The sequence below is a fragment of the Streptopelia decaocto genome (assembly GCF_964273445.1).
Source record: "Streptopelia decaocto genome assembly, chromosome: 4".
In the NCBI taxonomy this organism is placed as follows: Eukaryota; Metazoa; Chordata; class Aves; order Columbiformes; family Columbidae; genus Streptopelia; species Streptopelia decaocto.
This window is the reverse complement of record NC_138658.1, coordinates 75,889,217-75,915,474: the sequence shown is the minus strand read 5'-3', so window position 1 is coordinate 75,915,474 and position 26,258 is coordinate 75,889,217. Positions and strand designations below refer to the sequence as shown.

Genomic DNA, 26,258 nt, shown 5'->3' with positions numbered 1-26,258 from the left:
TTTGGAAATGTCGTCTTTTAGTGTAGCTGGACTATGAAAACATAAACGTTACGGTTGGTAAATTTGTTTTGTTTCTCCCTTCCATCTCCATTTTTCCTTTTCTTTATGAATTTCAAATAAAAGGGCAGGAAGGAAAAGATCGAAACATCACCCCCACGCGTGGGGCTCCGTGGGGTCGGACGAGCCCACGCCAGGGCGGGTAGGGGGGGGCTGTAGTGTGGATTGGACGCGCCCATGAGCGGGGTGGGAGGGGTGGTGTGGAATGAGGTCTACGCCGGGGGTGTGTGCGCGGGGGCAGGAGTTGGACGAGCCCACTCATTCTGGAGGGGGAAACCATCTGCACCCGCCGCAGTGTTTGCACACAGCTGTTAGTGACGGTAGAAACCTTTCCATCCCCGCTCCGTGTGAGGTGATGAGAAAGCCAGGTTGAGTTCTGCCCGGCTGGGAAGGCGGAGAGCGAGGGTGGGTGGTGCGCGCCCCCCCCCCGGAGCAGTGGTGCGTTCTGCGCGGGGCGGGGCGCAGCGGCCGCAGAGCTGCCGGCTCCCTCCTGCCGCGCTCGCTTCGCCGTCGCCATGGCGCTGTGCGGCCGCTCCCCGCTCCTCCTGCCGCCACAGCGCCCCGAGCCGCGCCGCCCCCGGGCCGCACAGGCCTTCGTCAGGTAACGGGGAGCGGGGAGGAGGCGGCGGGTGTGGAAGGGGCTGCGGGGTGGGCGCTGAGGAGCTGACAGGGAGGGGCCGGCGGGCACTGAGGGGCTGGGGCGTTAAGGGAGCTGAGGCACTGAGGGTGATGCAGAGGTTGTGGGGGGACCCCGTGGAGCCCCACGGGGGGCTGTGACAAGGACCCCCCCCACCTCGGAGCCCCCCGTGGAGCTGTGACAAGGACGCCCCCCACCTCGGAGCCCCACGGGGGGGGCTGTGACAGGGACCCCCCCGGAGCCCCACGGCGGGGGGGCTGTGACAGGGACCCCCCGGAGCCCCACGGCGGGGGCTGTGACAAGGACCCCCCCACCTCGGAGCCCCACGGGGTGATGTGCCCTTGAAACCCCCACTCCGGAGCCCCACGGGGCCGATGTACCCCAGCCCCCCCACACCCCGAAACCCCACGGGGCTAATGTCCCCTGGCCTCCCCAAACGCCCTGGACATCCCCCCCATTACTCCTTCAGCATTGCACCCCCTATGCAACCCTTTCCCAAAGGGTTGATGGGGAGGAGCTGTGGACACTGGAGGTGGTGACTGGGAAGAAAATAAGACATTAAGGGCATTGGGGAGGGGGGTGTGTGTGTAAGGGGGGAGGTTAAGACATAAAAAATAACAAATTAATGAACAGTGGAGGATGAGCACATGGACAGAGTGATGATGTTTCAGCAACAGAATGAGAGGAAACAGCCTCAAGTTCCGCCAGGGGAGGTTGAGGTTGGATGTGGGGAACAATTTCTTCCCCAAAGGGCTGTGGGGCATTGGAACAGGCTGCCCAGGGCAGTGCTGGAGTCACCATCCCTGGAGGGGTTTAAAATATGCAAAGATGAGGTTCTCAGGGACATGGGTCAGTGCTGGGGCTGGGTTGTGGTTGGACTTAATGATCTTGAGGGGCTTTACCAACCAAAATGATTCTAATGGCTTTGAAGGTGCTGGGGCAGGCTGGAAAAGGTTGAGGACGTTAAGGGGAGGTTTTATGGTGTGCAAGGGGTTTTGCAGGGTATTTCAGGGGGATTTGGAGCCACTGGGGTGGTTTTGGGGGGCTGGAGCGTTAGGGGCTGTGGGTGGAAAGGATGGAGCATCGTTGGGGTGGTTGATTTTGCAGGTGAGAAGCATTGATGGCCTTGATGGGACAACAGGCAGGGTCTGGCTTGATCTTCTGGGTGGAGGGGTGGGTGAGTCCTGGGTCCTGCTGGAGGAGGGTGGGTGGGAGGCTGTGATGGACTGGGGGACAAAAAGAGATCTGGGGACATTGGAGAGAGGCTGGTCTGGAGGGGGTGGGTTTGGGGCAGTGTTACTGCAGGGAACTGAACCTGGGTCTGGTTTGGAAAGGAATGGATGTGGGGTTACCTCGGAAGTCGGGGAAAAAGGGCTTGAGAAAAGTGGGAAACCTGAATTAGGATGGGGACAGCAGCGATTTGGGAGGGGCTGAGAGATTGTGGAGAGAAAGGAGATTGTGTATTTGTGTGGGGACCTGCTGGGTGGCTCATCCTGCTCGAGGACATAAAGGCAATAACATTCTTTGAGCTTTGAAAATATGGAGGATGGAACTTGACAAGAAATGGGGCGTGGGGACATGTGAGATGATAGCGTGGGCTCTGTGGGAGCTCGGGTGTCAGCTCAGGTATCGTCAGGTTGCTAAAGCTCTAGTTCCTTTGAAAGACTTAAGGTGCACCCGTGTGTGTGTGTGTGTGTATTAGGCTACGGCGTATTAGCTGGAGTGTCCGAATATCACAAAGAACAAGCAGGAACTGAAGTGCCTGATGCTTTCAATAGTCATAGCACAATACATGGAAGTATTCACCAGTGCGGTTGGACAATAGAGTAACCGGGACATTGCATGTAAATTGCAGAATTGCATGTAAATTGCAAACAGTTGGCTGAGCTGCCTGGGTATGGTAATGTTTGCCATAGCTTTCATATTAAAAGAAATAAATTGATATTTTGTGCAAGGAGGGAATAAAAGGAATTTTGCTTTTCAGGCAGCATGTGTGTGAAATGAGAAATTCTGTGCTGTGAGAGAGAAATGGAGGTCGTTGTGTTTGCTTGAAATACAGGAACATGGCTGTTCGGTGATGCTTGTGTTCCTTCTCTGCCTGCAGTTAGAAATGAAATTAATCATAAGGGAAAAGGAAAAGTGACCTTTACAAATATTTGTTTTACTGAGTAAATAATCTTACTTGTTTAGGAAGAGCTTAGTATTTATTTATAGCTGGAAAGTATCTAAATATTTGTGAATAGGAACGAAGTACCAAGATGGTAAAAAGAAAGAGCTGAAAGAGAAAATGGTTTCCACTCAAGCCTCTGTATGAGTGATTTTTGTAATCTGAGATCCCGGTTTAGAGTTGTCATGAGAACATTCAGACTCTGTGAACATCTGCAAGCTCTCGAGCTCCACTGGGAGATCCAGACAGCATCTGTAATTTGGCGTGTTTGCAGGAGCCATGTCATCCGTTAATTTTATTCCTCCTCAACGTTCGTTCTTGTGCAGTTTCATTTTTTTTCAGGCCAGATGGAGGCAGGGAGGCCAGTGTTTGCAATAAATTTCCCAAGCAGTCAGCAGATACTGGGCAGTTAATAAAAATAACTTAAAACAAAACAATCCATTACCCTCCTCCCCCACCCCCAAGTCCCAAACAGGAATGGAAAAATTCTTAAGACTATATAAAGAAGAGAGAAACGGCCTGAGATAATTCTTGGAGTTCTTCCACATGCTTCAGAGTTTTGCTCTGTCCTGTGGTGTGTTGGGAGCTGGAGTTTACCACAGCGACCCTCCGCGTTGTAGCAACCAATGTAAAGAATAGTTCTGTAAATGAAAAGAAAAAAATCCTCTAAGTAAGAGATGAGTATAGCCCAGAAAAGGATATGCCTTTTTAGAAGGTGATGTCATGTTTCATGTCTCTGTGTTTAGTGGCGAACGAGTGTTTTCCTTAAGAACACAAAATGCTTTTGTTAAATATCACCATCTAAAATCAATGCAAATTTGTTCCATTCAGTAGGGCCCTGGACTCACCCAATTTTGCATTACCTTTATGTAAAATAGAGTAGGCAAATCCTCATTATTAATTACCCATGTTGATAACATAATACAGATATTCTCACTGTGTGTCTATGTGGGGAAGTGCAAAATGAGTACTTGGGTTCATTTTTATGTTGTCTCTGCCTATATGCCTAATATCCTCATCCTCTAAACCATTCTGTTTTTAATCACGTAGTGGTTAAGTATGTGGCTTTTTTCCTCTGGCTTCAGAGGAGCAGTCAGTGGGGAGTTTGAGAACATGGTGGTGCAGGGACGAAAGAGTTGTTGTGGTTTCCCAACCAGTTTTAACAGGGGACATATCTGTGTTGAAAGATTAACAGTTTGCTGCCATGTGTTCCTTGTGTAATTATGCTGAGGTTCAGGTTTTTATAATAGCACAGTTTCACTGATTTTATTTTCTTTTTTTTTAAGGAATGCACTGTATTTTAGCTCTGCAAAGAGGGAGCTAATTAGCTAATTGAACTTGCTGCAGTACAGGAGGGGAAAAAAAAGAAACAAAGCCCATTCCATGAATGGGGATGTTTTTCTACCATGTTAGGGAAGTAAAATGGCTTAGGGTCTATTGGGTGTTACGGTGTGGCCAAACTTAAGAGGGATGGGGGACTACAGTGTTGGTAGGAATAAAAACAAGTACTATTCAATATATTCATCAACAACTTGGATGAGGGACTAGAGTGACTGTCAGCCAGTTTGCTGATGGCACCAAGCTGGGAGGAGTGGTGACACTGGAAGCTGTGCTGCCATCAGAGACCTGGACAGGCTGGAGAGTTGGGTGGGGAGAAATTTAATGAAATAGAACAAGGGCAAGTGTAGAGTCTTGAATCTGGGCAGGAACAACCCAGTATAAGGTGGGGAATGAGCTGTTAGAGAGCAGTGTAGGGGAAAGGGACCTGGGGGTCCTGGGGACAGCAGGGTGACCATGAGCTGGCACTGGGCCCTTGTGGCCAGGAAGCCAATGGGACCTGGGGTGGGTTAGAAGGGGGTGGTCAGTAGGTCAGAGAGGTTCTCCTGCCCCTCTGCTCTGCCCTGGGGAGACCACACCTGGAATCTTGTGTCCAGTTGTGACCCCTCAGTTCCAGCAGGACAGGGAACTGCTGGAGAGAGTCCAGCGCAGCCACCAAGATGCTGCAGGGAGTGGAGCATCTCCCGTGTGAGGAAAGGCTGAGGGAGCTGGGGCTCTGGAGCTGGACAAGAGGACACTGAGGGGGGACTCATTCCTGGGGATCAATATGGAAAGGGGGAGTGTCAGGAGGATGGAGCCAGGCTCTTCTGGGTGACAACCAATGATGGGACAAGCAGCAATGGGTTCAAAGTGGAACGCAAGATGTTCCACTCAAACATGAGAAGAAACTTCTTCCCAGCCTGAAATAGGCTGCCCAGGGAGGTTGTGGAGTCTCCTTCTGTGCAGACATTCCAACCCGCCTGGACACCTTCCTGTGTAACCTCATCTGGGTGTTCCTGCTCCATGGGGGGATTGCACTGGATGAGCTTTCCAGGTCCCTTGCAACCCCTGACATTCTGGGATTCTGTGTAAAAGGTAGAATAAGTGCTTGAGAAGGAAAAGTTGCCAAGGAGAGGAGCAGAGCTATTATGTTTATTGGTAAATCGTCTGCCTTGTTGGCTGTGGGGACTGTGGTCCAGTAATGGATTCTGAAAGTAGATTTAGGCACTGTAGCTTAACTTCTGTTTTCTGCTCAAGTGCCAGCCACTTGTCTTGTCTTTCTAATCAGGAACTGACTGATGGCAGAATAATTACACTCAAGCTGCTACTCTTTCCTAGTTTTTCAAATATTAACATTTTCTCAGGCGATAATGTTTTTTGAGGGGGAATCGTTGGCGTCTTCTATAACATGCTGCCATTTAATAAAGTGAAGTGTTGGTAAATCAGCCTGTTAAACAGAGAGTGCATTGAGGCTGTGGGTCTAACGGGCACGTGTGTGTGTAGGTGATGGGCAACCTATAATTTAATTGCATCCATGGAAGGACTTCGTTCCCAGCCCGTTCGCTAATGTTGAGGTTCAGTCTGTGGGTTACTTAGAGTAAACGACTATGCTGAAGGGCTACGGTTGTAGAAAATACCAACGTGAACAGCAATGTGAATTTTTAATAAATAGTGCTGCTGTTCGGATATGCTGAAGATCCTGAACAAGCTCGTGGTTTGCAAACGGCATTGGGTAGTTCCAAATGTTTGGTAAGGAGAGATTTGTGCCTGTTCCTGTGTGTGCTGAGCTCTCTGAATTGCAGAATTGAAAATTACTGGCCATTTCAAGTCACAAAGCGAGGACTTTGCTCTTGTAAAATGCACGCAGAGTTGAAATTTCTTCATTTATGTCCACTTTTAGTATTTGCTACTCGCTGTTCCTAAACATGCTAAGTGATTTTAAAGGCGTTAATCTCCTTTTCTCGGTCAAGTTCCCTCTGTTCATTCTAGAATGAATTCAAAAATAGCTGGAAAATTGTAATGTATTCTAAGATGGGTGAGGGCTGTTGTCTTTTGTGAGTGCCAAGCAGCAAAACAGAGTTATTTGAATGAGGTAAGAAAACATAAAATGGAGAAAGCATATTACTCTTAAGCTAGATACTAAATTTCAAATAACCAGCTTTTGAAATTAATGAAATCTTGAGACTCTTTAACTTAGTCTGACTTCTGGTTTCTGTTTTCACAAATATGTTAAGACGGTGATAATGTCAGACTGTGAGAAATCCAGGGAAACCCCATGCTCTAATATAAGCAGACCATAATAATGTTTCTGCTAGAAATTGTCAGGTCAACAAAAGGCCCATGAAAAATAAGCTTGATTTTTTGGGGGTTAGAGTGGAAACAGATGGTGGTAGCAGCAAGTTAAGAAGAAATGAGATTTAGAAAGAAGTATAAACTGGTTTGTCTTTCCAGTCTCTTTATTTATTGTTAAAAAATGAAGTGCTTAATGTTAAATACCAATGTCTTAAGTAGACAGCATGAATCTCCTCAAGCCATTGCCTGAAGACGAAGCTTATTCATACGAGGATTTGCACAAGCTTTGCCACGGGTGTCTCAGATTTTTTTCCCTTATTTCCCTGCTACCAAAGCTTTACCCCATGTGGGTTTTTAAGGCTGCCCAGCCTTTGTGGGGGAGGAGCGTAACATCTGCCAATATGAAGCAAAACCGACTCAACGCGGTGAGATCGCCTCCTTTGTCAGCTGAATTGCACGTTAAACCACAGCTACGGCCATCCCAGACATATGGTGACCCAGCCTGCGGGAATCCATCGGGAATCAATCAGCGATCAATGCTAATATTGTCTCTGCGTTAGTACTACTGGATTACAACAAGCCTGTGCGCAGAATAAATTCAGCGAGCAACAAGAGATGCAGAAAAAAGTAGCGTGCTGCGGAAACGTGTAAAATGAAAATTAAAATACCGCGTGGCGCTATTTAAAAATCTTTATTCTTTGCAATTGAGAAAGGCAGAGTTGTTAATATTCTCTTTATTTGCCAACACACATGGCTTGCAGCGCCGTGTCTGTTACCAAAGTGTGACAGGCCAGGCTGTTGTAAAGCGAGGTGCTTTGCATAATTAGTATGAAGATGTGAACAGACGAGCACTAATTCTTAGAAGTTAATGATTGTCAATTATCTTCCCCCCGTCTTTCTTTTTTTGGATCTAGTCCAAGATTAGCAGAATATCAAGTACCTCAATGTATAGTTTCTTAATTGGCCCGAGCGCGCTTTATTGCCAGATGCCAGCCCAAAATGCGGCTTTGCCTTCTGACCTGCCTTTGTCAGCAGTCACATCAGCTTGCTGATGTTTGAAAGCATTATTATTTTCTTCTTTAATTCCTGGGCCAGCGTTCGTTTGGATCCATAAGCTGATGTGCCTTGACACGTGGCTTCCAGGCTGTTAATGTAGGTACAAAGGCAGAGAGAAGTGTGAGATTGTCCCTTGCGGCACCGTGGGCTCCTATAGTGGCTGAAGCTGATGTAGAAATCGCATCTTCTGCTCAACAGTTAAAAAAATTCACACTTTAACTCCTTATCTGCTTCTCAAGCAGCCTGGTTGTGGTTGCTTTGTTGGATATGGTTGGAATAGACCTCGTTTAAATATCTCATATCTTCAAGTCTCGCTGAAGTTCAGAAATGTGGCGTTTCCTTAGAAAAAGGCTTTGTGTTTTTTCAACACACCTCATGCTGATTTTTTTTCAGGCTTGAGTTATTAAAATTCAGCTGTAGTCACATATGTGGGTGCATCCAGAGCCACATCTTCCAGGAGAGCGTATTGAAGCCCAGAGGGTTATACCGGCGTTCTTTGTTGCTTCGGTTTGAAATTGTGTTCCTATGGTCAAATGAAAAGGAGCAGAACTCAGTCCCCGTGCTAGAGCACTGGCATTGGAGGCGGGAAAAGTCATGGAATTTCGTTCCCAGGGTGGTGTCTTTGTTTTTGTCAGATGACTCTTTAATGCAAAATGCAAGGAAATGCCATTTTTTAAAAAATCCTGACTTTATACACAGTTTACTTGCATTGTTTAAAAGCATGTAGTAAGAATTCTAATTATTCTCTTCACAACTTCTGAATAACGTCTTTCTTCCGACACAGAAGTCTTCTCTTTTTAATGTCAGCCTTTGAATGTCGTGATTTATACACACTTGGAATGACATGGAAAATATTTCTATGAAGAAGTTTTTTCAAAGATTTCTTTCATAGAAACCGCTTCTTTACGTGAGGTGAGGAAAATATTCTGCTCGAGGCTGTTTAATATTGAGATGTAAATAAACATCTTCATGGTCAAACATCTCATTATGAAATAATGAACATTTAATTTGCCCTGTGCTTTTTCCTTTTATGCCAGGACTGTCTCTTGGAGATAATGTTACACTGACAATCAGCTTTGCTTGGCAGAAATTTCTTAGCAGCTTCATTTGAGAACTTTTCTCACCACCTCAATTTACTGTTACAGATCAGAAAATAACTTTCCTGGAGCTCAAGAAGACAAAAACCTTGTGTATTTTACTTTGCTCTCGTTTGACAGGCTCATACCACAATTTTTTTTTTAATTATAAATATATTTGATAATGTTTCCCTTTCATCAGAGCTGTTAGTGTGAAATTTCAAGATTTTGGGAATGACTTACCTGGTGTTATAAGAATGTGTTAATGAATGGGAGTATCTTTCCTCATGAGTTTCGCACTTGTTCTTTGTCAAATTTAGTTCTAACCATTCCTTCAAAACCGATCGGTGAAGGAGAAAAAAATCATAACCAAATCAAGGTATGTTTTCATGCTGTGTTTGTAATGCGTAAGAGGTTTAAAGAATATTTTACAATGCAAACAAACCTGTCTTTCACTGGAGAATTGCTTACATTTGCCTTGAGAGTAAAAGCTGAAGAGAAGTAGAAGAAGGATTTTTGCATCTTGCTTATGAGAGGAGTTGATTAAAAAGCTCTACCTCTTGTGCCTTTGGATTGGAAGCATTCCTAGTAGATTTATTTTTAATGACAGTTTCTTTTCCCACTCTGAGCAGCAGTGGGAAGATGCCTCCTCTGATATGGTCAGTGTTTTAATAGAAGTCAGTCTGGAAGCTGCTGTTGTGTCAATGCACAAGTCCTTGTCTTGCTTTCTGTCCGTCCTTCAGATGGTCTCGGGAAACGTGAATTTCTCTGAAATTAATAGATTAAGAAGCTGTTTTGTTATCATTCGGGCTTTGTCTATACATGAAGCGCTTCCATTCCCTAGTGTTTTACAGGGGCTCTAGCAATTCTTCATGCCTGCAGCTGCTCCTTAAATAACGATGGATTTGTTTGCATACTGACACATGAAATAAGGCAAATTTGTTTGTGCCCACAGTGAAGCATCTAGAATCTTTTTTCTCCTCTTGATCTTGTGACTTGGGAAGTATAAAAATATGAGTATTGTTTATCTTACCATAGGAGATAATATCTTGCCCAGCTGGTATGGGGTCCTGTTTAATGACGGCATGAAAATCTTCCACAATAAGATACAGAATCTTAAGATCAGATACCCGTGTAATTCAGTTTTAGGTTGCGTTTTAGAGAACAAATAATTAGAAGTCGGAAAAATGTGCAGCATGAAGTTCAGTGTTTCCTTCATGGACTTCATAGCATCACCTGCATGGGCAACAACATCTGGTTGTACCTGGTTTAGGTGTCTTTGCTGTCATCGGTGGCTTTAATTTCTGTTTTGGTATTTCAGGATGGATCAAAACATCTATTTATTCACATGGTGGTCTGTGATACAGTGCAACATATAAAATGGATTGGAAAATTTCTGGAAAAAAAATAGTTGAGGGATTCAGACTCAATTAGGGAACCTAATATTGGGAAAAATAAAACGGGAGTGTTTTGCACTGATTTTGTGCTTCCTGTGAAAGCATCTTCAAATGTTTTCTGTCTTCTGTTGCGGATGCTCGAATTGTACTTATATTAGCTATAATGTAAACCTTTCGTGTTCATTCTGTCTTTCAGAGAAAGTAGAGCATGATAATTGTAGTATTGTAGATCTATCTGGTTTTCACTTGGCTTAAGAAGCTACGAAAACAGGAATTCTTGTTTATTTGAGATCATAAATGTAGCTGTGTTGCAGTGCTGCTGGAAGAGGCATTTGTTTCCTAGAGCTGAACAGCTCATGGTTATATAAACAAGAACACCCATTCAGTAACATGGTGACATTTCTTGCCATCTATCTGTGTTAAAACAAGCTCACACAATGTTGTCTAGAAGCACAAATTCTGTTACTCTCTGTGTGGCTCTTGTAGCTGAATTTTTTGCCTGGCTTTAAGATGTATGTTGGACAACTAAATTAAACAAAATGAATTCTTCTATAAAGTTTATTAAAATCTTGGCAAGACTTGGTACTATTTCATTTCTTTTTAATGTGGCTCATCAAAAATTATACTTTAGCCTTACAATTTTCCCTAACCGTTCATTTTAGAAAAAATTAATTGTTTTAGTACAGAAGTCATGAGAAAGGTAACATGCATCTCATGAAAATGATCTAGATACTTTGGGTATAGAGGGGAAAAACGTTACTGCTTTTATAATTTGCATGAAGTATTACTCGTTCAGAGTTGGTTTGAGCTGTAGTTTGCTTTTTGACTGGAAACACACAAATATAAGTTCAGTTTGTTAATTTGTCTTGCAGAGGAAAAAAATCCCTGTTTAAAAAGTGACACCCTTCTGGAGTTGAGCTGTTCTTTTGTTTCATGAGAGTATTGGCTCTTTATTTTCCCATTCTGGACTAAATACAATTCTAGAGAGTTGTGCCAGATGCAAGGAAGAACTGTAGCACCTGAAGCTTAAATAAGAAGCTGGGATGTGTCTGTGTTGTGTAGTTACACAGGGTGCAAGTGTCCAGTGGTGCTGGGGGTGTTGAAAATCATCTTTTGCAAACTCCTCTTGGGGTGCAGGACCCACCGCAGTCCCTTCCCTTGGCAACTTTTTACCATCAGCTGCCCATGTTGCTTCGCTCGCTATTCCTGTGGTAGAAGAAGAGTGTTACTGGCTTGGTGGGAGGAAACTTAAGCAGAAATGTTTGCTAGAGGTTAGAGATTAACAGGGCACTTGGTTAGAAGGGGTAGTTAGGGGTTCTGGTCTTCTCTCATGGCTGTGTACTTCATCTTTTAGTTGACCAAAAAAAAATTATCTGGGGATTGTTTGATATGAGATCCAGATGTATTTCAAACAACAGATACCCGAGTTGAATTGCATCCACTTAGTTTATATAATAAAGAAAAAAGCTAGGTCAACTCTAGAGCCTACCAAATTGGAGCACTTTAAAACCACTGACCTTAAGCATGAATTCTCTTTCTTTTGCAGCTGCAGCCGCCTTCGAAACATTCAGAGTATCCTGACGCAGAGCAGCAAATCTCAACCTGATGGAATCCTTTGCATTTTAGGTTAGTTTTACTTCTTTTTTTCTTCTCCTCCCCCTGCCTTGTTCTCACTGCACTGATAATATGAGTTTTAGAGGATGGTCAATCATCCTGGAGAAGAGGAGGCTCTGGGAGGACTTCATTGCAGCCTTTCAATACTTAAAGGGGGTTTCTAAGAAAGATGGGGACAGACTTTTCAGCAGGGCCTGTTGTGATAGGACAAGGGGTGATGGTTTTAAATTAAAGGAGGGAGATTCAGGATAGACAGGAGGAAGAATTTGACTTATGATGAGGGTGGTGAGAGCCTGGCCCAGGTTGGGCAGAGAGGTGGTGGATGAACCATCCCTGGAGACATCCCAGGCCAGGCTGGACGGGGCTCTGAGCAACCTGAGCTGCTGAAGATGTCCCTGCTCGTGGCAGGGGGTGCACTGGGTGACTTTTAGAGCTCCCTTCCAACCCAAACCATTCTGTGATTCTATGATCTTCCTGGCCCAAGCCCCAGCCCTGTTTCACAGTGAATGGACAGCTGTCTGACAGTTACACTCTTTCCTCCCTAAGTAAATTCTTAAGCCTATTTACTAATTTCAGGCCAACTTGCTACAATAGTAATAATACCATCAGCATTCTTGCAAGCCTTGTGAAAATTCATTATGAGGAGAGAAGGGAGAATCTTTGTTAATGTCCAAATTGAAGGAAAGATGGGAATAATTTAATCTGTATCTATTTGGAGTAAATATTCAGCTGTGTGGGCTGTGTTTGCTTTCTTGGCAGAAAAGCTCAAGGCTGAAGGCCACATGCGTTGCAGCTGGCAGGGAAGGATTAGAAGGTGCTGAGATTAAGGGGCTGGAGAAGAGCAGAGGAGCACCGAGGTTAAGGGATCATGATACACAGAGCTGTGGAGCATGGGGGTTGAGAACGGGCTTGGTGGGGACAGGGGGAATAATCAGAAAACTGACACAATTGATCAAAACCTGAATTTAGAGGGAAGGGGAGGTCTTGCCTCAGGAGGGGTAATTTGAAATGCATTTAAAGAGTCACATGAGAAATCTGGGAAGCAGTTACGAGTTAAATAGTGGCATAAACCAGCATGTGATTTCAGTGCTTTATTTCTTCTGGGGTTGGGAGAAAAGGATAATATGTAATAAAGCCATGTGTGTGAGTGTGGTGTAGGAAAGGAACAGGTTTTTTGTACCGCTTTAATTGCATTTCTGTATGTAACATTGGCTCTTCTTTCTTATTATATAATTGACATCAAGATATTAAAGGAAAAATTCAGGGATGATAGTTGAAATTCCTTAGACAATAGGACTAAGGAGTGATGGTTTAACTAATGTATTACAATTAAAGATGGAGATGTCTAACGTATCCGTAAAGAAACTGTGTGTAGTAATGGGCTTGCATTAGGAAATAATACAACAGCTTGGATTTTTTAATGATGTAAAGAAAACTTGAAGAAGCTCATTTACTGAATGACAACAGTGTTGTAAATGTGTGTAACCTAATTCTGTTTTAGTCCGTGCTGACTGTATAACGTGACTCTTCCTATCCCACATTCTCCAGGGTAAGAGTTTAAGAAGTATTTAGCTAGGTAGTAACGTTAGTAAGGTCACTGTGTCAACCTTCCAGTGAAACTTAATCATACAGGATAAAGTCCTTGTATTTTTTCCCTTGATGCTCATATAATTTCATAAAATACAGCAAGTTGTGCCATCTCTTATTCCTCACCATTGACACTGTGGTATTTCATACCTATTTTTGTTTTGATGCTGCAGTAAGTCCTGAGCAAAGAATAGTCACTTAAAACATTGTACGGCTTTAGGGAAAACTCTACAGGCAAAAGGAATTGCTTTGTGTAATCCGCAGTGTAACGTGGGGTATTAAAGTCCATGCATAAGCCCATACCTCTTAATAAACAAGCATTTCTGTTATGGAAATATAGGAAGAGCATTTTTTTATTAGGCTCATGCTTTGCCCTAATCTCTTTCAGCACCCACAATGGGACCGTTGTTGTCTAATCTGACCTGTCTAATGTAGCCTGCTGAATTTCTCACATAACTTCTGATTAAGCAGGCATGTCACTCTGTTGTAAATGCATTAAATCTGTCTTCAAATACAAGCTTCAGATGGCAAAAAATGTGTAGTCTTACAGTTCGAGTCCTGTTGACTTGTATGGAAAGTAGATGCTCTTATAACTTTGTGTTTTTCACAGTGTTGTATTTCACTTGGCTGCCTTTAATGAACTGGAGTTAATGCATTTCCCTCACTCCAACTTCAATTTTACACGCTGGGTGGTGAGATAAAAACAATATAAACTTTCACAGCTTCGCTTCGAGTAGGTTAATATTTATACTGAAATTAAAACCAGCATCGTAGGATTCCAAAGAGAGATGACTACTGGCTAATTATTGATAAAATTATTTAAATATAGTTACAGCCAATTTTTTAAAAAGGATACTGTTACCTAATTTTAAAGTGGTTGAATGGTGTCATTCTGGCATTTTTTGCTGGGGAGAGAAGACACCACGAGTGACAGGGAAAAGGAATTTGGGGGTTGGCTCGTCAGATATCTTCAAAAAGCTGGAGCGTGTTGCTGTTAAAGCTGCTCAGAAAACAGTATCTCAGACTACTTGATTATACTCTATTTTTTCTTAACGTTGGTGTTTTCTCGCATCTGAGCTTCCAACAGAGATTTGAAGGTCACGGTGAAGCTGATCTGATTTCTGAGGATTCGTGTTTCATTTTGGTAGGGTATGTCTGTGCATCCGACTGTAGTTGTAGCTGTTCTAATTGTAGGTCAAACTGGTTTGCAGTTCAGCACAGCTAAGGAAAACTTTTACAGACATTGATATTTGTTTTTTATCCTCTCTGAAGAGAACAGGAACACTTTAGAGGCTGTACCAGTAAATAGTTTAGTTTATTTTACTTTGGTTTTCATATCTAACCTGCAGAGAGCTCTTGCTTGGAGGATGTGGGAGAAATCTCACCAACATTGATTATTCATCCCATTCTCTTTCCCAGTGGAGACTATTTTAATGGTTATCGTGCTACTTTTAGAGGGCAGTTCCACAACTGCATGTTGGTTTTGGGCAGCTGTCCAAAGGTGCCCTGTCCACCCTCTCCAGCTTCACCTTCCTGCGCCCTCCCTGGTGGCCCTGGAGCTCCCGTGGCTGTTTAATGTGTTGTGGAACAACTCTTCTTTGTTTTGATATCTAAGGATGTGCCAGGAGTGCACGGCTGGGACAAAACCCAGGACTTTTGTTACCTGTAGGCTGTGTTTATGTCAGCTTAGCAACCGTGAAATCGCAGATATGAGATGGCGGAGCTGAATACTTTTTGCTGAGCAAAACAGAAGTCTCAGCCTGTCCCTAGACCACTCTTCTTCCCTTTCCTCTATTTCCTACTCACTTGCATTTTGCATCAGTTCTGGTGGTTGGTTGATATCTTGCACCTGGTTCATCCTACCAAGCAGACACACATATATATATATATATATATATATGTTTTTTTTTTCCCCTGTATTTGTCCAGACTTTTTCTACCAATTTAGCCAACTGAATCAGCTTGTTGAGAGGCCAGATAAGCTCTGAGTGCAGGAGAAGGAGCAGGGTTGGCTCCATGGGCAGCAGCTCTTAGACTGAGTCATTGTCTAACTACACCCTTGTGATGGGTTAGGAACAGGCTGGGAGTTACTAAACTCAGCTCAGCTGGAGACAGGCGTGGGGGTTTCCTAATTAATGGCCTTCACCATTGTTCTGTTGAGGACTCTTGATATGCTTTCTGGAGGTATCTTATCTTCATCATTGTTTCGTTTCCTGTTTATCTTCTGCTAATTGTATCTGTTCATTTAACTCCATATGTTTCTGTAGAATAATATTAAAGCCCCTGGATACTAAAAAAAAAAACCCAAACACTTCCACAAAAGCAGATATTATGCGGAGTTGGTGTTTTTTATAACACACTAATTCCTTCCCCGCTAGTCTGTCAATGCTCTGCAGGCAATAAACTCAGCCATGTCCTTTCTTACAAGAGTTAAACGCATGAGCTGTCCCCCTTGTTAACATTTTTGTCTTCCCTCCCTTTTGTCATTAACTGTAAAAGCAGGCTTTTGGTATTTAGCTTTGAAGACAGATCTGCGTCAAGCCTGAAGAAGAGCTGATGCACCTACATAGTAGATAAGGACAGTTTCTCATTTTCCTTCTGATCTTCCTGACTTTTTAATCCCCTGTTCCCTTTTCTGCTTCACTCTTCTGTTAGCCTGTCTTTGAGCACACCGGCTTTTTGGGGACTGTTTGGCTTATAGTTGAGGGTGTTTTGTTAGATTAACTTTTGATCTGATAGGTGATGTTTGCTGGTGAAACACAAGTAATGCTGCTTGCAGAACAACTAATCCACCAGCTTGCTGCCACTGAAAGGGACTGTCCCAACTCCTCATTAGTGCTCATCTGGTTGCCTTCAAAATTTAGGCAAGTAAAAGAGATTATCTTCAGGACATTGTGTGTGCTGGCTTTCCAAGGCTAGATCTGGTTTCAAGGAGACGGATTAAGTTTAAACGGAGGTCCCTGGAACAATGGGATGGTTCCTTCCTGGAAGAATGGAGTCTCCATACTTGATTTTAACTAAAATCCCACCTAGAGACAAGGGATTTGGCACCAATATTAGTGTGTTCAGTCCCACTGAATTCTCGATTGCATTGGTATACCTGCTTTCATGGGGCTGGAAATGTAAATAAAATAAGAAGACACAGTGTGTTCTCTCTCCTCTGTTTCGTGCTTTCTCTCTGAGTTCCCAGATCCAGGGCAATCTATGCAGAAAATTATTGGCACAGCAAAGATGGAGCATTGCAGCAGAGGGGAAAAAATGAGTGATTTGCCTTGAGCCGCCTTTAGCTGAGTCTTATCGATGCCGTGACGCAAGTTACAGATTGACTGCTAAGGCTCTCAAGACTCCCTTTGTCAAGGAATGTCTCCTAACACACAGAATTGTGACTTGTTTTAAAAAGACCACGCTTCAAGGACTTGTATATGAACAGATTGGTGCCAGAAGCTCGATAGCAGAGGAATGAGGATTGAAAGACTGTGTCTGGAAGGATTCTTGAGGGCTGAGAAAGCCAGGGCAAGTGTGATGGAGCTTTCCCCTTTCCCAACACAGTTCAAGGAATGCAACACTGTTGTGTTTTATTGGTAATAATAACCATGGAGCCCTCAGCAAGGAGCAATATTACAGAGATCCATAGCTTCGGGACAATGTGAAGTGATTGAATTTGTCTCTTCTGTAGCCTCACCCGAAGTATCTGCCTTGGAAAATACATGACGTATCCAAAGGCCAGTTACTAAACAAAAGAGTTAATTAAGATGTTGGATTACGTAGCTGGATGCAGATGTAGCATCTGGTTTGCACTTTAAAGCTGAAATATAGCTTTAAAAAAGGGATATAATTAGGAAAATATAGGGTTTGTGCAAATTTCTGGTGCGTTCAGGTGACTCCTGCACATTTTGATTTGCGATGCAAGTCCTGAAACCCGGACACCCAGGCTGAGTTCTGACATTATCAGTGTACTGATCTCCTTTGGCCAGTGGTAACAAATCTTCATTTGTTGGCAGCCGTCTAACTGTATCCTAATATAACATGGTAGGAAAACCTGACATTAGTGTTTATGAGGAATTTTGAGACTCTGACCTCTGTCAAGTGTAGATGTTGAGGATGTTGTTTTGTGCATAGTTTTACTTGTGGAAAAAACTTGATGTATTACAGTAGAATTAGGAGTTATGACTGTGAGATGAAAACACTTTCTAAATCTGTGACTTGTTTCCTTTTTCTTGTATTAATCTTGCATCTCTTCACATCTTCAGTAGTTTTAATTTTATTTTCCTAATGACCAGAAAAGGCTTTCATTGGAAGCTGCTCATATACCGTATGTTTTATCAGAGTATCTTTTAATGATTCGTTAGAAATCCGCACTGGCTTTCTGGTGACTCAGGGACCGCACCGTAATACTGATAATGTTTAATCATGTATCCTAAAGCAGAAGATTTAGGTCACAGGATTAGTTTGTTAGGAAGCTTCAATCAAGAACATATTAATTAGAATGCATGTTGCATACAGACAGATGTTTCAGATTGAATTACTAGATGAAATTGAACTTCGGTGGTACAGAGCACTGTGGAAAACTAGACTTACTTAATGCTTTTTAAGCAAGGCCTGTGGATTTAGGTCAAGAGTGGAATGTCAGCATGTGGCAATGAACTTGAAAAAAACTTCCCCGTTTCCACAATATGTTCAACAGATGTAAGTGTCCACCAATTATGTGAGTTAAGTTAATACTGCTGTTTTAAAGTGTTCTTGTTAGGGAAGTAAACAGACTTTTTAGGTGCACAATGTTAGGACACATAACACTTCACATGTGGTTTTGCTTTTGCAGGAATAGACAGTCGATACAATGAAGGTTGCAGGGAACTGGCAAACTATCTGCTCTTCGGCTTGTACAACCAGAGTAACAATGACTTTGAAAGAACTGGCTTTCCTGAAGAAGTTCTTGATGGTGAGTAACATACTCAACATTTTTAGCTATTTCTTTGGTCTCTTTGGAGGGAGAGTGAGCAAGAAAAAGGGGCAGACCTCCAAAATGTTCCTCTAATGTTCTAAACCTGGACAAATACAGCCCATTATCATAGAATCATTTCAGTTGGAAGAAGCACTCAGGATCATCGAGTCCAACCATAACTTGACTCTAGTACTACCCCATGTCCCTAAGAACCTCATCTAAACACCTTTTAAACCCCTCCAGGGATGGTGACTCCACCACTGCCCTGGGCAGCCTGTTCCAATGCCCAATAGCTCTTTCCGTCTCTCATTGGATACTGTGCTCAGAAAACAAAAATATCTTAGTTCAGGATTAGAGAAACAGCAATGGCCTTGTTAGATGCTTTGATTAAAAGGGTAAACCCGATTTTGTTTGGGTTTATTTGCTTGTAGGTTTTATTTTTAATAATTTAGCTTTTTCAGGAGTAAAATACAGCCCGTTTTACAAACTAACTGTCCTGGAAAAGACTTAATTTCCCAATTCACGACCTCAAATCTCAGCTTGTTCCAGCTGATGTACCTGCAGACAGAATCACAGAGATATTTTCCGGATTTGATGGCCGCCTACATTACTGCACAGTCTTCCTTTGCCTTGTGGTGAAAACATGACTGCAATTCCAGTATTTCTTCTAGTCCAACATACTCTGCTACCCGAGTACCCCCTGCTTCTAGTTCCATACTTCAAACAAAACCACCAAAAAAACCTTGTTAATGTGCCAAATAGAAAGACTATGGGCTTGTTGGCTACAATAAGTATTAACGTTCCTTGAAAAGATAAGTTTTGTGCATCACAGAATGAGCAAAATTGGAGTTGGTTGTAGCCCTTTCAACACAAGCTGTTCATAATCACAGAAAATTAAAAGGAGATGGTTTAAGTACCCATGGACCTTGTGCTCCCTCCTCTTCTCTGGACAAATGTGCACATTTTCTTATATATCTTCCTAGTTTAGTCTGAAGTATTTGATGCAGTTTACCATATTTCAGTCATGGTATCAGTGTGCATGTGTTCCAAATTACTGTGTGATCAAACTTCTGGAGTTCTAAAATACCAGAGCTCTTCTTTAACATACTAACTCACTTCTGTAATACTTAAAAGGTTGCCGCTCACTGTGATCATAGATTATTATTCCTTTATTTACATGAAACTTTGAATATCTGTCCCATAGATCATAGTGCTAGTTTTTAGTTGGCCTGACATTCTGATGTAATATCAGGCAAGAAAAGCTCTAGTTTCGAGTTTTGTAAGGACTGGGCACTGACCCTCTTGGCTTCTTAAAGGACGGGCTGATGCAAGTTCTGTGCAAGAATTCCCAATGAACCCACAATTGTTCTCAACACCAACAAGTACTGTTCTACTTGGAACCGGGTATGGCTGCCAAATGTTTCTTTTTTAAAGAAGTGGGGAATGAGTGTGTATTCAAATAGTCGAAACATTTTCTTTGATTGAGTCACAATATAGGAAAAATGTTTCCTGTTCAGTTTCTCTGTTCTTTTATTTTGTGCCCATATAATTCTGTGCGTGGAGTCTTGATGCTGGGATAATATCTGTTCTGCTTGTTGCAGATATAATCATATTAATAAAACCTGACAGCGTCCATCTGTACTGTAACCCTGTGAATTATAATCATCTTTTGCCCTATGTGGCACACTGGAGGAACCTCCATTTTCACTGTCTGACTGAAAATGAGGTAAGTGTGAAATGAATGCAGATGAGCATTGCTAATGGACTTGCTAATGAACTGATATTCAAAGTGAAATTTGTTTTTACGTTCCTTCCAGAAGCTTTTCTTCTGTTTCATGTTCAGGAGGGGGAGTGATCTGTGTATATATATATATATATGTATATATGGGTATTATTATTTTTTTCTTATGTTTGCAAGAAGAAAAATGTTTTGAATACTTTGTATTTTTTGGATCACGAAGACAAATTATTCCGTTCTTCCACTAATGACTGTTGCTTGGACATAAGTCAATGAACCTTTAATGAGGAAGAACCTTTAATGTGAGAAATGCCGAGTCTGAATCAAGTACTACAGTCAGCATTTCCAGTGATAGCCTTATTTGCTACCAAAGCAGTGTTTTAATGCATTGCTTGCCAATAGTTTTAGAATATTAGAAAATACTTGCTTAGTAAGCCATTTAAACTCAATCAATTTCCTTATGTCTTTTCATTTTAACTTTCAACTCTTCCTTGCAAGAGCTGTTATCCTCACTATGGAAAAAAGCTGAGTTGTGTTGCTCACTTTCATTGGACTGTGGTTACTAGATCTGAGTTTGATCTTGCATTTAAAAATCAATGTATTCTTAGAAAAGCTGTGTTTATCATAGCAAAGTACTGTTAGAGGAGTAAAAACATGAAAATATTGCTTGTCTAGGTGCAGAATAAGAATCTTTTTATTCCAGTTAAGACTGGGAATGCTTCTTCCTAAATGCCATCATGGGATGCTTCCCCCTCTGTTCAATGCTGTGTAATTCCTGTTCTAAATTAGAGTTATACTGAACTCTGAAGGGAGTGAATTAGCCTGCGATGCCACTGGGTGAAACTGGTGGGAGAATGAATGGGGCAGGTCAGGGAGAGAAACCTCTTGTTCCCTTGAGTTTGCAGCTGGAAAGTGATGAGGCCTATGATTGATTGTGTTTTTGTGTGGCTGTTTGGTAGTTTAAATCACAGAATTATGAAATAATTCAGGTTAGAAGTGACTTCTGTAGATGATCTCGTCCAGCCTCCTGTTTCAGGCAGCGTTAGCGATGAGATCAGATCAGGTTACTCGAGTGTTTTTTGCAGTTAGATGTTGAAAAGCCTCCAAGGGTGATGACTGCAGAACTTCTCTTGGCTCTCTGCTCTATTACCTGGCTGTCCTAATGGTGAAAAAGTGTTTCCTTTTACCCAGTCTGAACCTCTCTTGTTTGAAGTCATGTTCTTTATCGTGCATCCCGCCACTGCAGACGGGAGAACTGGGCTTCAGCATCTCAAGAACGTTTTTGGGGGTGTTGAAAGGCAGCTATGAGGTCCAGCCATGGATCTCTCCTTGTAGGACAAGTGCCCCAACCCACTGATCATTGTGGTGGCTCCAGTTTGTCCTGTCCATGGGTCCCAAAACTGGATGCGATGGTCTAGATAGAGCCCCGTGAGTGCTGCACAGAGGGGATAATCCTCGTTGAGATGTAAACAGCTGAGCTATAGGTTAAAACATGTCTTAGCAAAACCTAGAGCTTGGCTTGGTAAGGCTTTTCTGTTGCCAGATCCCTACTGAAAGGGCAAATCTTGACGTGTACCTGATGGTGGTAAAACTCATGCGTTTTGCGACAAAGACTGGAGGAGTTTTAACACACTTTTGCTGGCTAAACTGCAGTCTCAGCTGTTCAGATTTTGAGCTGCATCTGCTTAATGGGCTTTTGAATGATTTCTGGTGGTAAGTAGTAAACTTAATCACACAGTGCTGGCTTGAAATAATGTTCAAGCAGGAAAGGTAAACCATGTGCTTTGCTATTTGTGGAAATGAGTGGAAAAGTTTGATTTCTGAAGTTGAAAAGACAAGGTCGACTTTGTTGCTATTTCATGGGAATGAGCTGAGCAATGCGCTTCCAGTCTCATTGCTGATCTGTAAGAATTGCCCATTTCCAAGATAACCTCTGAAAGAGAAATAAAAATAACATTGCCGTGTCAGGCTTTAAGTGCATCCTGTTTACAGGAGGGTTGCCTGGAGTGGCTTTTAAGCATATATATATATTTTTTGCAGTGATAGAAATAACTTCTCCTTGCTTTTAGGAAGAGGAAATCAAAAAAGCTCCAGCGCTTTATGAATAATAAAAGCCACGTCATGCCTGGTTCTGCACAGCTCTAGATAAATCTGGCCAAACCCAAAGCCTCTCCTTCCTTCCTTCCTTCTCACCTTTAACTAGACCATAGGAATTGAAGCGAATACCCTCGTTATCAAAAGAAAAAAACACCCATATTATTAAAGAATGCCTATTTCCAAAATGGCCAAATATGATAAAATATCAAAATTTGGTGCATACTTTATAAGCTTTCTGGGTGTCAAGACCGTACCATTTATGGAACGGTCTCGGATACCTGCAATAGCACATAGTGAGCAAGCCTTTAGCACCCTGCCAAAACCCACGTTCTTATTCTAATGGCATTTTAAGTCTTGAGAAGCCAGCGGTTGTTTGAGGCTTGGCTTTGAACCCAGGCTTTGATCTGGCTTCCTGGGATGGAAGAACATGGAAGGACTTGGGCTACGTCTTAAATTCAGGCTTGTCTTCAAAGAACTTGTTCTTAAAATAAAGAACTGGAGCTTACAAGAGCGATATACAAAAGGTTCATGATTATGTAATTTACCTTGAAACCAAGTTCAGAGCGGTGTATATTAAAAAAAATAGAATCAAATAAACCACTACCGCCTACTGATCTTTCTCCAGAAAGCGACTCTTGAATTACCCAGCCTGTTGGTTTTAGGCTTGGTACTAAACTGTGCCTTTTCAGGTAAAAATCAGAGGGCATTTTTAGGTTTTTGTTCTGCTTTCAAGTGGTTTTTGTGTCATTTGTCTCACCAGTCCAGTTTTATGCTTTTCCGAGCTGGAAGGATGATATTTGTTCTTCAGGCGACTTCAACCCATTACGAGTGTGCAACAGCAAAACAGTGTTTGCACGGTGGTGTCTCCTTCTTTTCCTACATACATCTCTTGTTCTCATTCTGTGACCCAGGGCGTATCTTGTCGGTTGGATTTTCTGGTTTAGTGTTGTTAAACTGGTATTTTTATGTTATTTTTCCCTCAGTGACAAGTTTTATTTTGTGGCGCGTTCGTTGACTCTTTCTCAAAGCGTCTTCTATTCCTTTAAAATTGTCCAGAATCTAGTAGATGATGTTGAAAGATGTCACAGAAAGCTGAAAATAAAGTGTATAGTTATGTCTTCATAGAACCTTATTAAAAACCTTGCTCCGAAGTTTGATTTTTAAAGGACAATTTCCGTTGGGTTGAATATATCTCTGCCATGATATAGTTTAGAAAATATGCAGACTAAAGAGATTCTTTAGCTTCTGGAAGCCATAGGTAATATTGTAGTGGATTACATGTCATTTGCTGTAGAATTAAACCAGTACAATACGTATTCTCTTTTGTGCAAATCTAACGATGGAATTAGGCCTGCCCTAACCAGATTTTATTTTAAATGGCTTCTTTCAGTATGAAGATGAAGAAGCTGCAGAGGAATTCAAGATTTCCAGCTTTGTAGACATGGTTCGAGACTGCAGCCGCATTGGTATTCCCTACAGCTGCCAAGGTGGGTTTGCTCGTCTTATGCAAATAGTTTTGCAGCATGCAAGTCAATGCACTCGGGGAATGAAGATTTCTTTGGTAAGAAATAAGGATTAATACGTCAATAGTTTCCTTTCAGCCTCTTTTTCCTTGAGAGTTGGGTTTCTTACTGAAAAATGGAAGCCCTTAGACTCGATCTGAAGAGTGAATGCTCAAGTGTGAGAAATAATTTGCATTCAGAGGAGGGTGTCCTGCCGTGACAGACGTTCTCTATTCATGTGGGAGCTCCAGATGAATACTCTCTTCTGTAAGGAAAGAACAAACATTTCATTATGCAAGTTTCCTTTTTTAGCGCTGCAGAAACGGGGCTGCATGGTTTCCTGTTATGATCTGCAGCCAACCCAGCAGCCTGGACAGTGTCATCTCACATTGTTCACCAGAGTGTATTTTGCAGTATCCAAAATAGTGATTAAAGTCAAGACAATGCTGTGCATAAGCACGTGGGGTTTGGATCCGTAGTACAGTAGGTAAAAGGCAAAAAAAAACCCTAAAAAGTTGCTTTCTAATTTTGAACCATGTAAGTTCAAACCAAGCTATTTTGTTTTAAATTCCTATTTCTTCATTGCTTTCCTCGAAGAAGGGATGATATGCTCTGATTGCCCGGAAAATCATTAATGGGGGAAGGATGGCGGGTCTTTGTTAGGAATTATCTAAGGAAGGTGTGTAGCTTAAGGATGATAATCACGCTTGAGATGGCTCACAGCTTCACCCATGAGGGCCAGTCTGAACAGTCCTCCCCCCTGGATTAAAAATCTGATTAATGTGGGGATAATGGTGACAGGATTTTACTTAAGGGCAAATATTTGAAGAAATTGGAGTAAGCAAAGCTCCCTGTTTATTATCTTGAATTTTAATGGGCACAGTTTTGCTAATAGCCTTGGAATTAAATTTGGAAGGAGACATAATACCCTTTATTAAAGCAATAGCTGGACAAAAAGGAACAAAATTTGGGGTGTAGAGAAAAGAATTTCTAAAGCTATTGGTGTGAGAATGTTTCTGTGAAACATTTCTTTTGCAGGTCATCTACAGATATTTGACATGTTCATTGTTGAAAAGTGGCCAATAGTGCAGGCTTTTGCTTTGGAAGGAATTGGAGGCGATGGCTTCTTTACGATGAAATATGAAGTGAGTAGTTACATTTCTCATTTCCTTCTGTTTCCGTTCTGAAGCAGAAATTGAATCATGGAATTATTTTGGTTGGAAAGTACCTTTTGAGATCATGCAGTGCTGACTCACTGCTCAAATGAGCTGCTAAGTTGGATCAAGTTTTTCAGGATCTTATGAAACTGAATGTGTGAGGATGGAGACACCACAGTCTTGCCAAGAGACTCTTTGGCGCACACAGCACTCTGGTCTCGATAAACCATGATTGTTTGGTCCCCTGTTGTGTTTTAGAACTTTTCCCTTATCTTCTAGACCCTTATCTACCAAGAGCAGAAAACACTTATTTTAAACTCCACTAGATGGATATAGACTTTCAAGAGTAGTGCAGGAGAAGCTGGTTAGTGACAAATGCCTTGAACTGAACTGAGAAAATCAGGAGTGACTTTATTTCTTGGGTCACTGGTTTTGACACAAGAGATGCATCTACTTTCCCCACAGACATTATATATTCTTGAGTCATCAATAGGGCAACATTTAAGATTCTGGATGATGCTCCTAGTTTTAATGATTTGCTGTTCCACTCTGAGCAACTTGTGTAATTTGATTTGCTTATTTATTAAATATACTCTAGCAGCATCTTCAGAGCACAGCTTTGTATTTATGTACTCGTTTGAAGCTGCTTTGTATTTCATTTTCCTGGACCTTTGCCACAGAAATGCAGATGTCCTATTTTTCTTCTCGCTTTTTACAGCCAGAACGTTCTTTGTCTGACTTCTGACACCTGAAAAAAGCCCAAGGAATCAATTGTACCGTTATTAAAGTCTCATCACATGTAGTACTGTACATCTTGCTCAAAAACTTATGAGTTCAAGTGCGCTTCTCTCTGCTTTCACTGACACCTTTACTCATGCTTTTTTTTATTCATTCCATCACTAGTCCTCTAATCGTCTTATTGTGTGAACTTGTCAAAACCATTCAATACAAGTGCAAAGAGATGAGCATCCTTGTGGAGGTATCAGCAGCCCTCGCTCACGTCTGAAGTTAGTCAATGACTGTGAATTTAAGATTTATTTGGGTATTTAATTACCCTTGCCAATTAATTTGTCAAAGCCCCTCCGGATTCATGAAAGTGTGGCAATGACTTTGTAAAGACAGAGCCAAGCCCTATGGGGAGAGTCTGAGGGAGCTGGGCTTGTTTAGTCTGGAGAAGAGGAGGCTCAGAGGTGAGCTCAGCACTCTCTAGAACTACCTGAAGGGCAGTTCTAGCCAGGTGGGGATTGGGCTCTTCTCCCAGGCATCAGCAATAGGACAAGGGGCCATGGGCTTCAACTCTGCCAGGGGAAATTGAGGCTGGAGATGAGAAAGCAATTCTGTGCAGAGAGAGTGGTCAGGCATTGGAATGGCTGCCCAGGGAGGTGCTGGACTCACCGGCCCCAGAGGTTTTTAAACTGAGATTGGCCATGGCACTTAGTGCCATGATCTAGTCAATGGGCTGGAGTTGGACCAAGGGTTGGACTTGATGTTCTCTGAGGTCTTTTCCAACCCAGTTGATTCTGTGATTCTGTGATTTCCTATTTCATTGCGGGAGTTAATACTGATTTTATGGCACTTTTGCAGCCTTAGAAGAGAGCGCTGGAAATTCTCAGTATCTGTTTT

General features: G+C 42.3%; 1 protein-coding gene across 1 annotated transcript in view; it reads left to right on the top strand.

Moving 5' to 3' along the window:
- The first annotated feature begins 555 nt into the window (after positions 1–555).
- DNAAF9 (dynein axonemal assembly factor 9) overlaps positions 556–26,258 on the top strand; it is an 81,590-nt gene continuing 55,887 nt past the window's right edge. The window contains exons 1-6 of the mRNA XM_082050374.1: positions 556–658; positions 11,546–11,625; positions 18,019–18,138; positions 19,743–19,867; positions 23,367–23,463; positions 24,517–24,623. Of these exons, the coding sequence (XP_081906500.1) occupies positions 573–658; positions 11,546–11,625; positions 18,019–18,138; positions 19,743–19,867; positions 23,367–23,463; positions 24,517–24,623 (615 nt within the window). The 5' untranslated portion in view covers positions 556–572. The remainder of the gene's footprint in view (positions 659–11,545; positions 11,626–18,018; positions 18,139–19,742; positions 19,868–23,366; positions 23,464–24,516; positions 24,624–26,258) is intronic.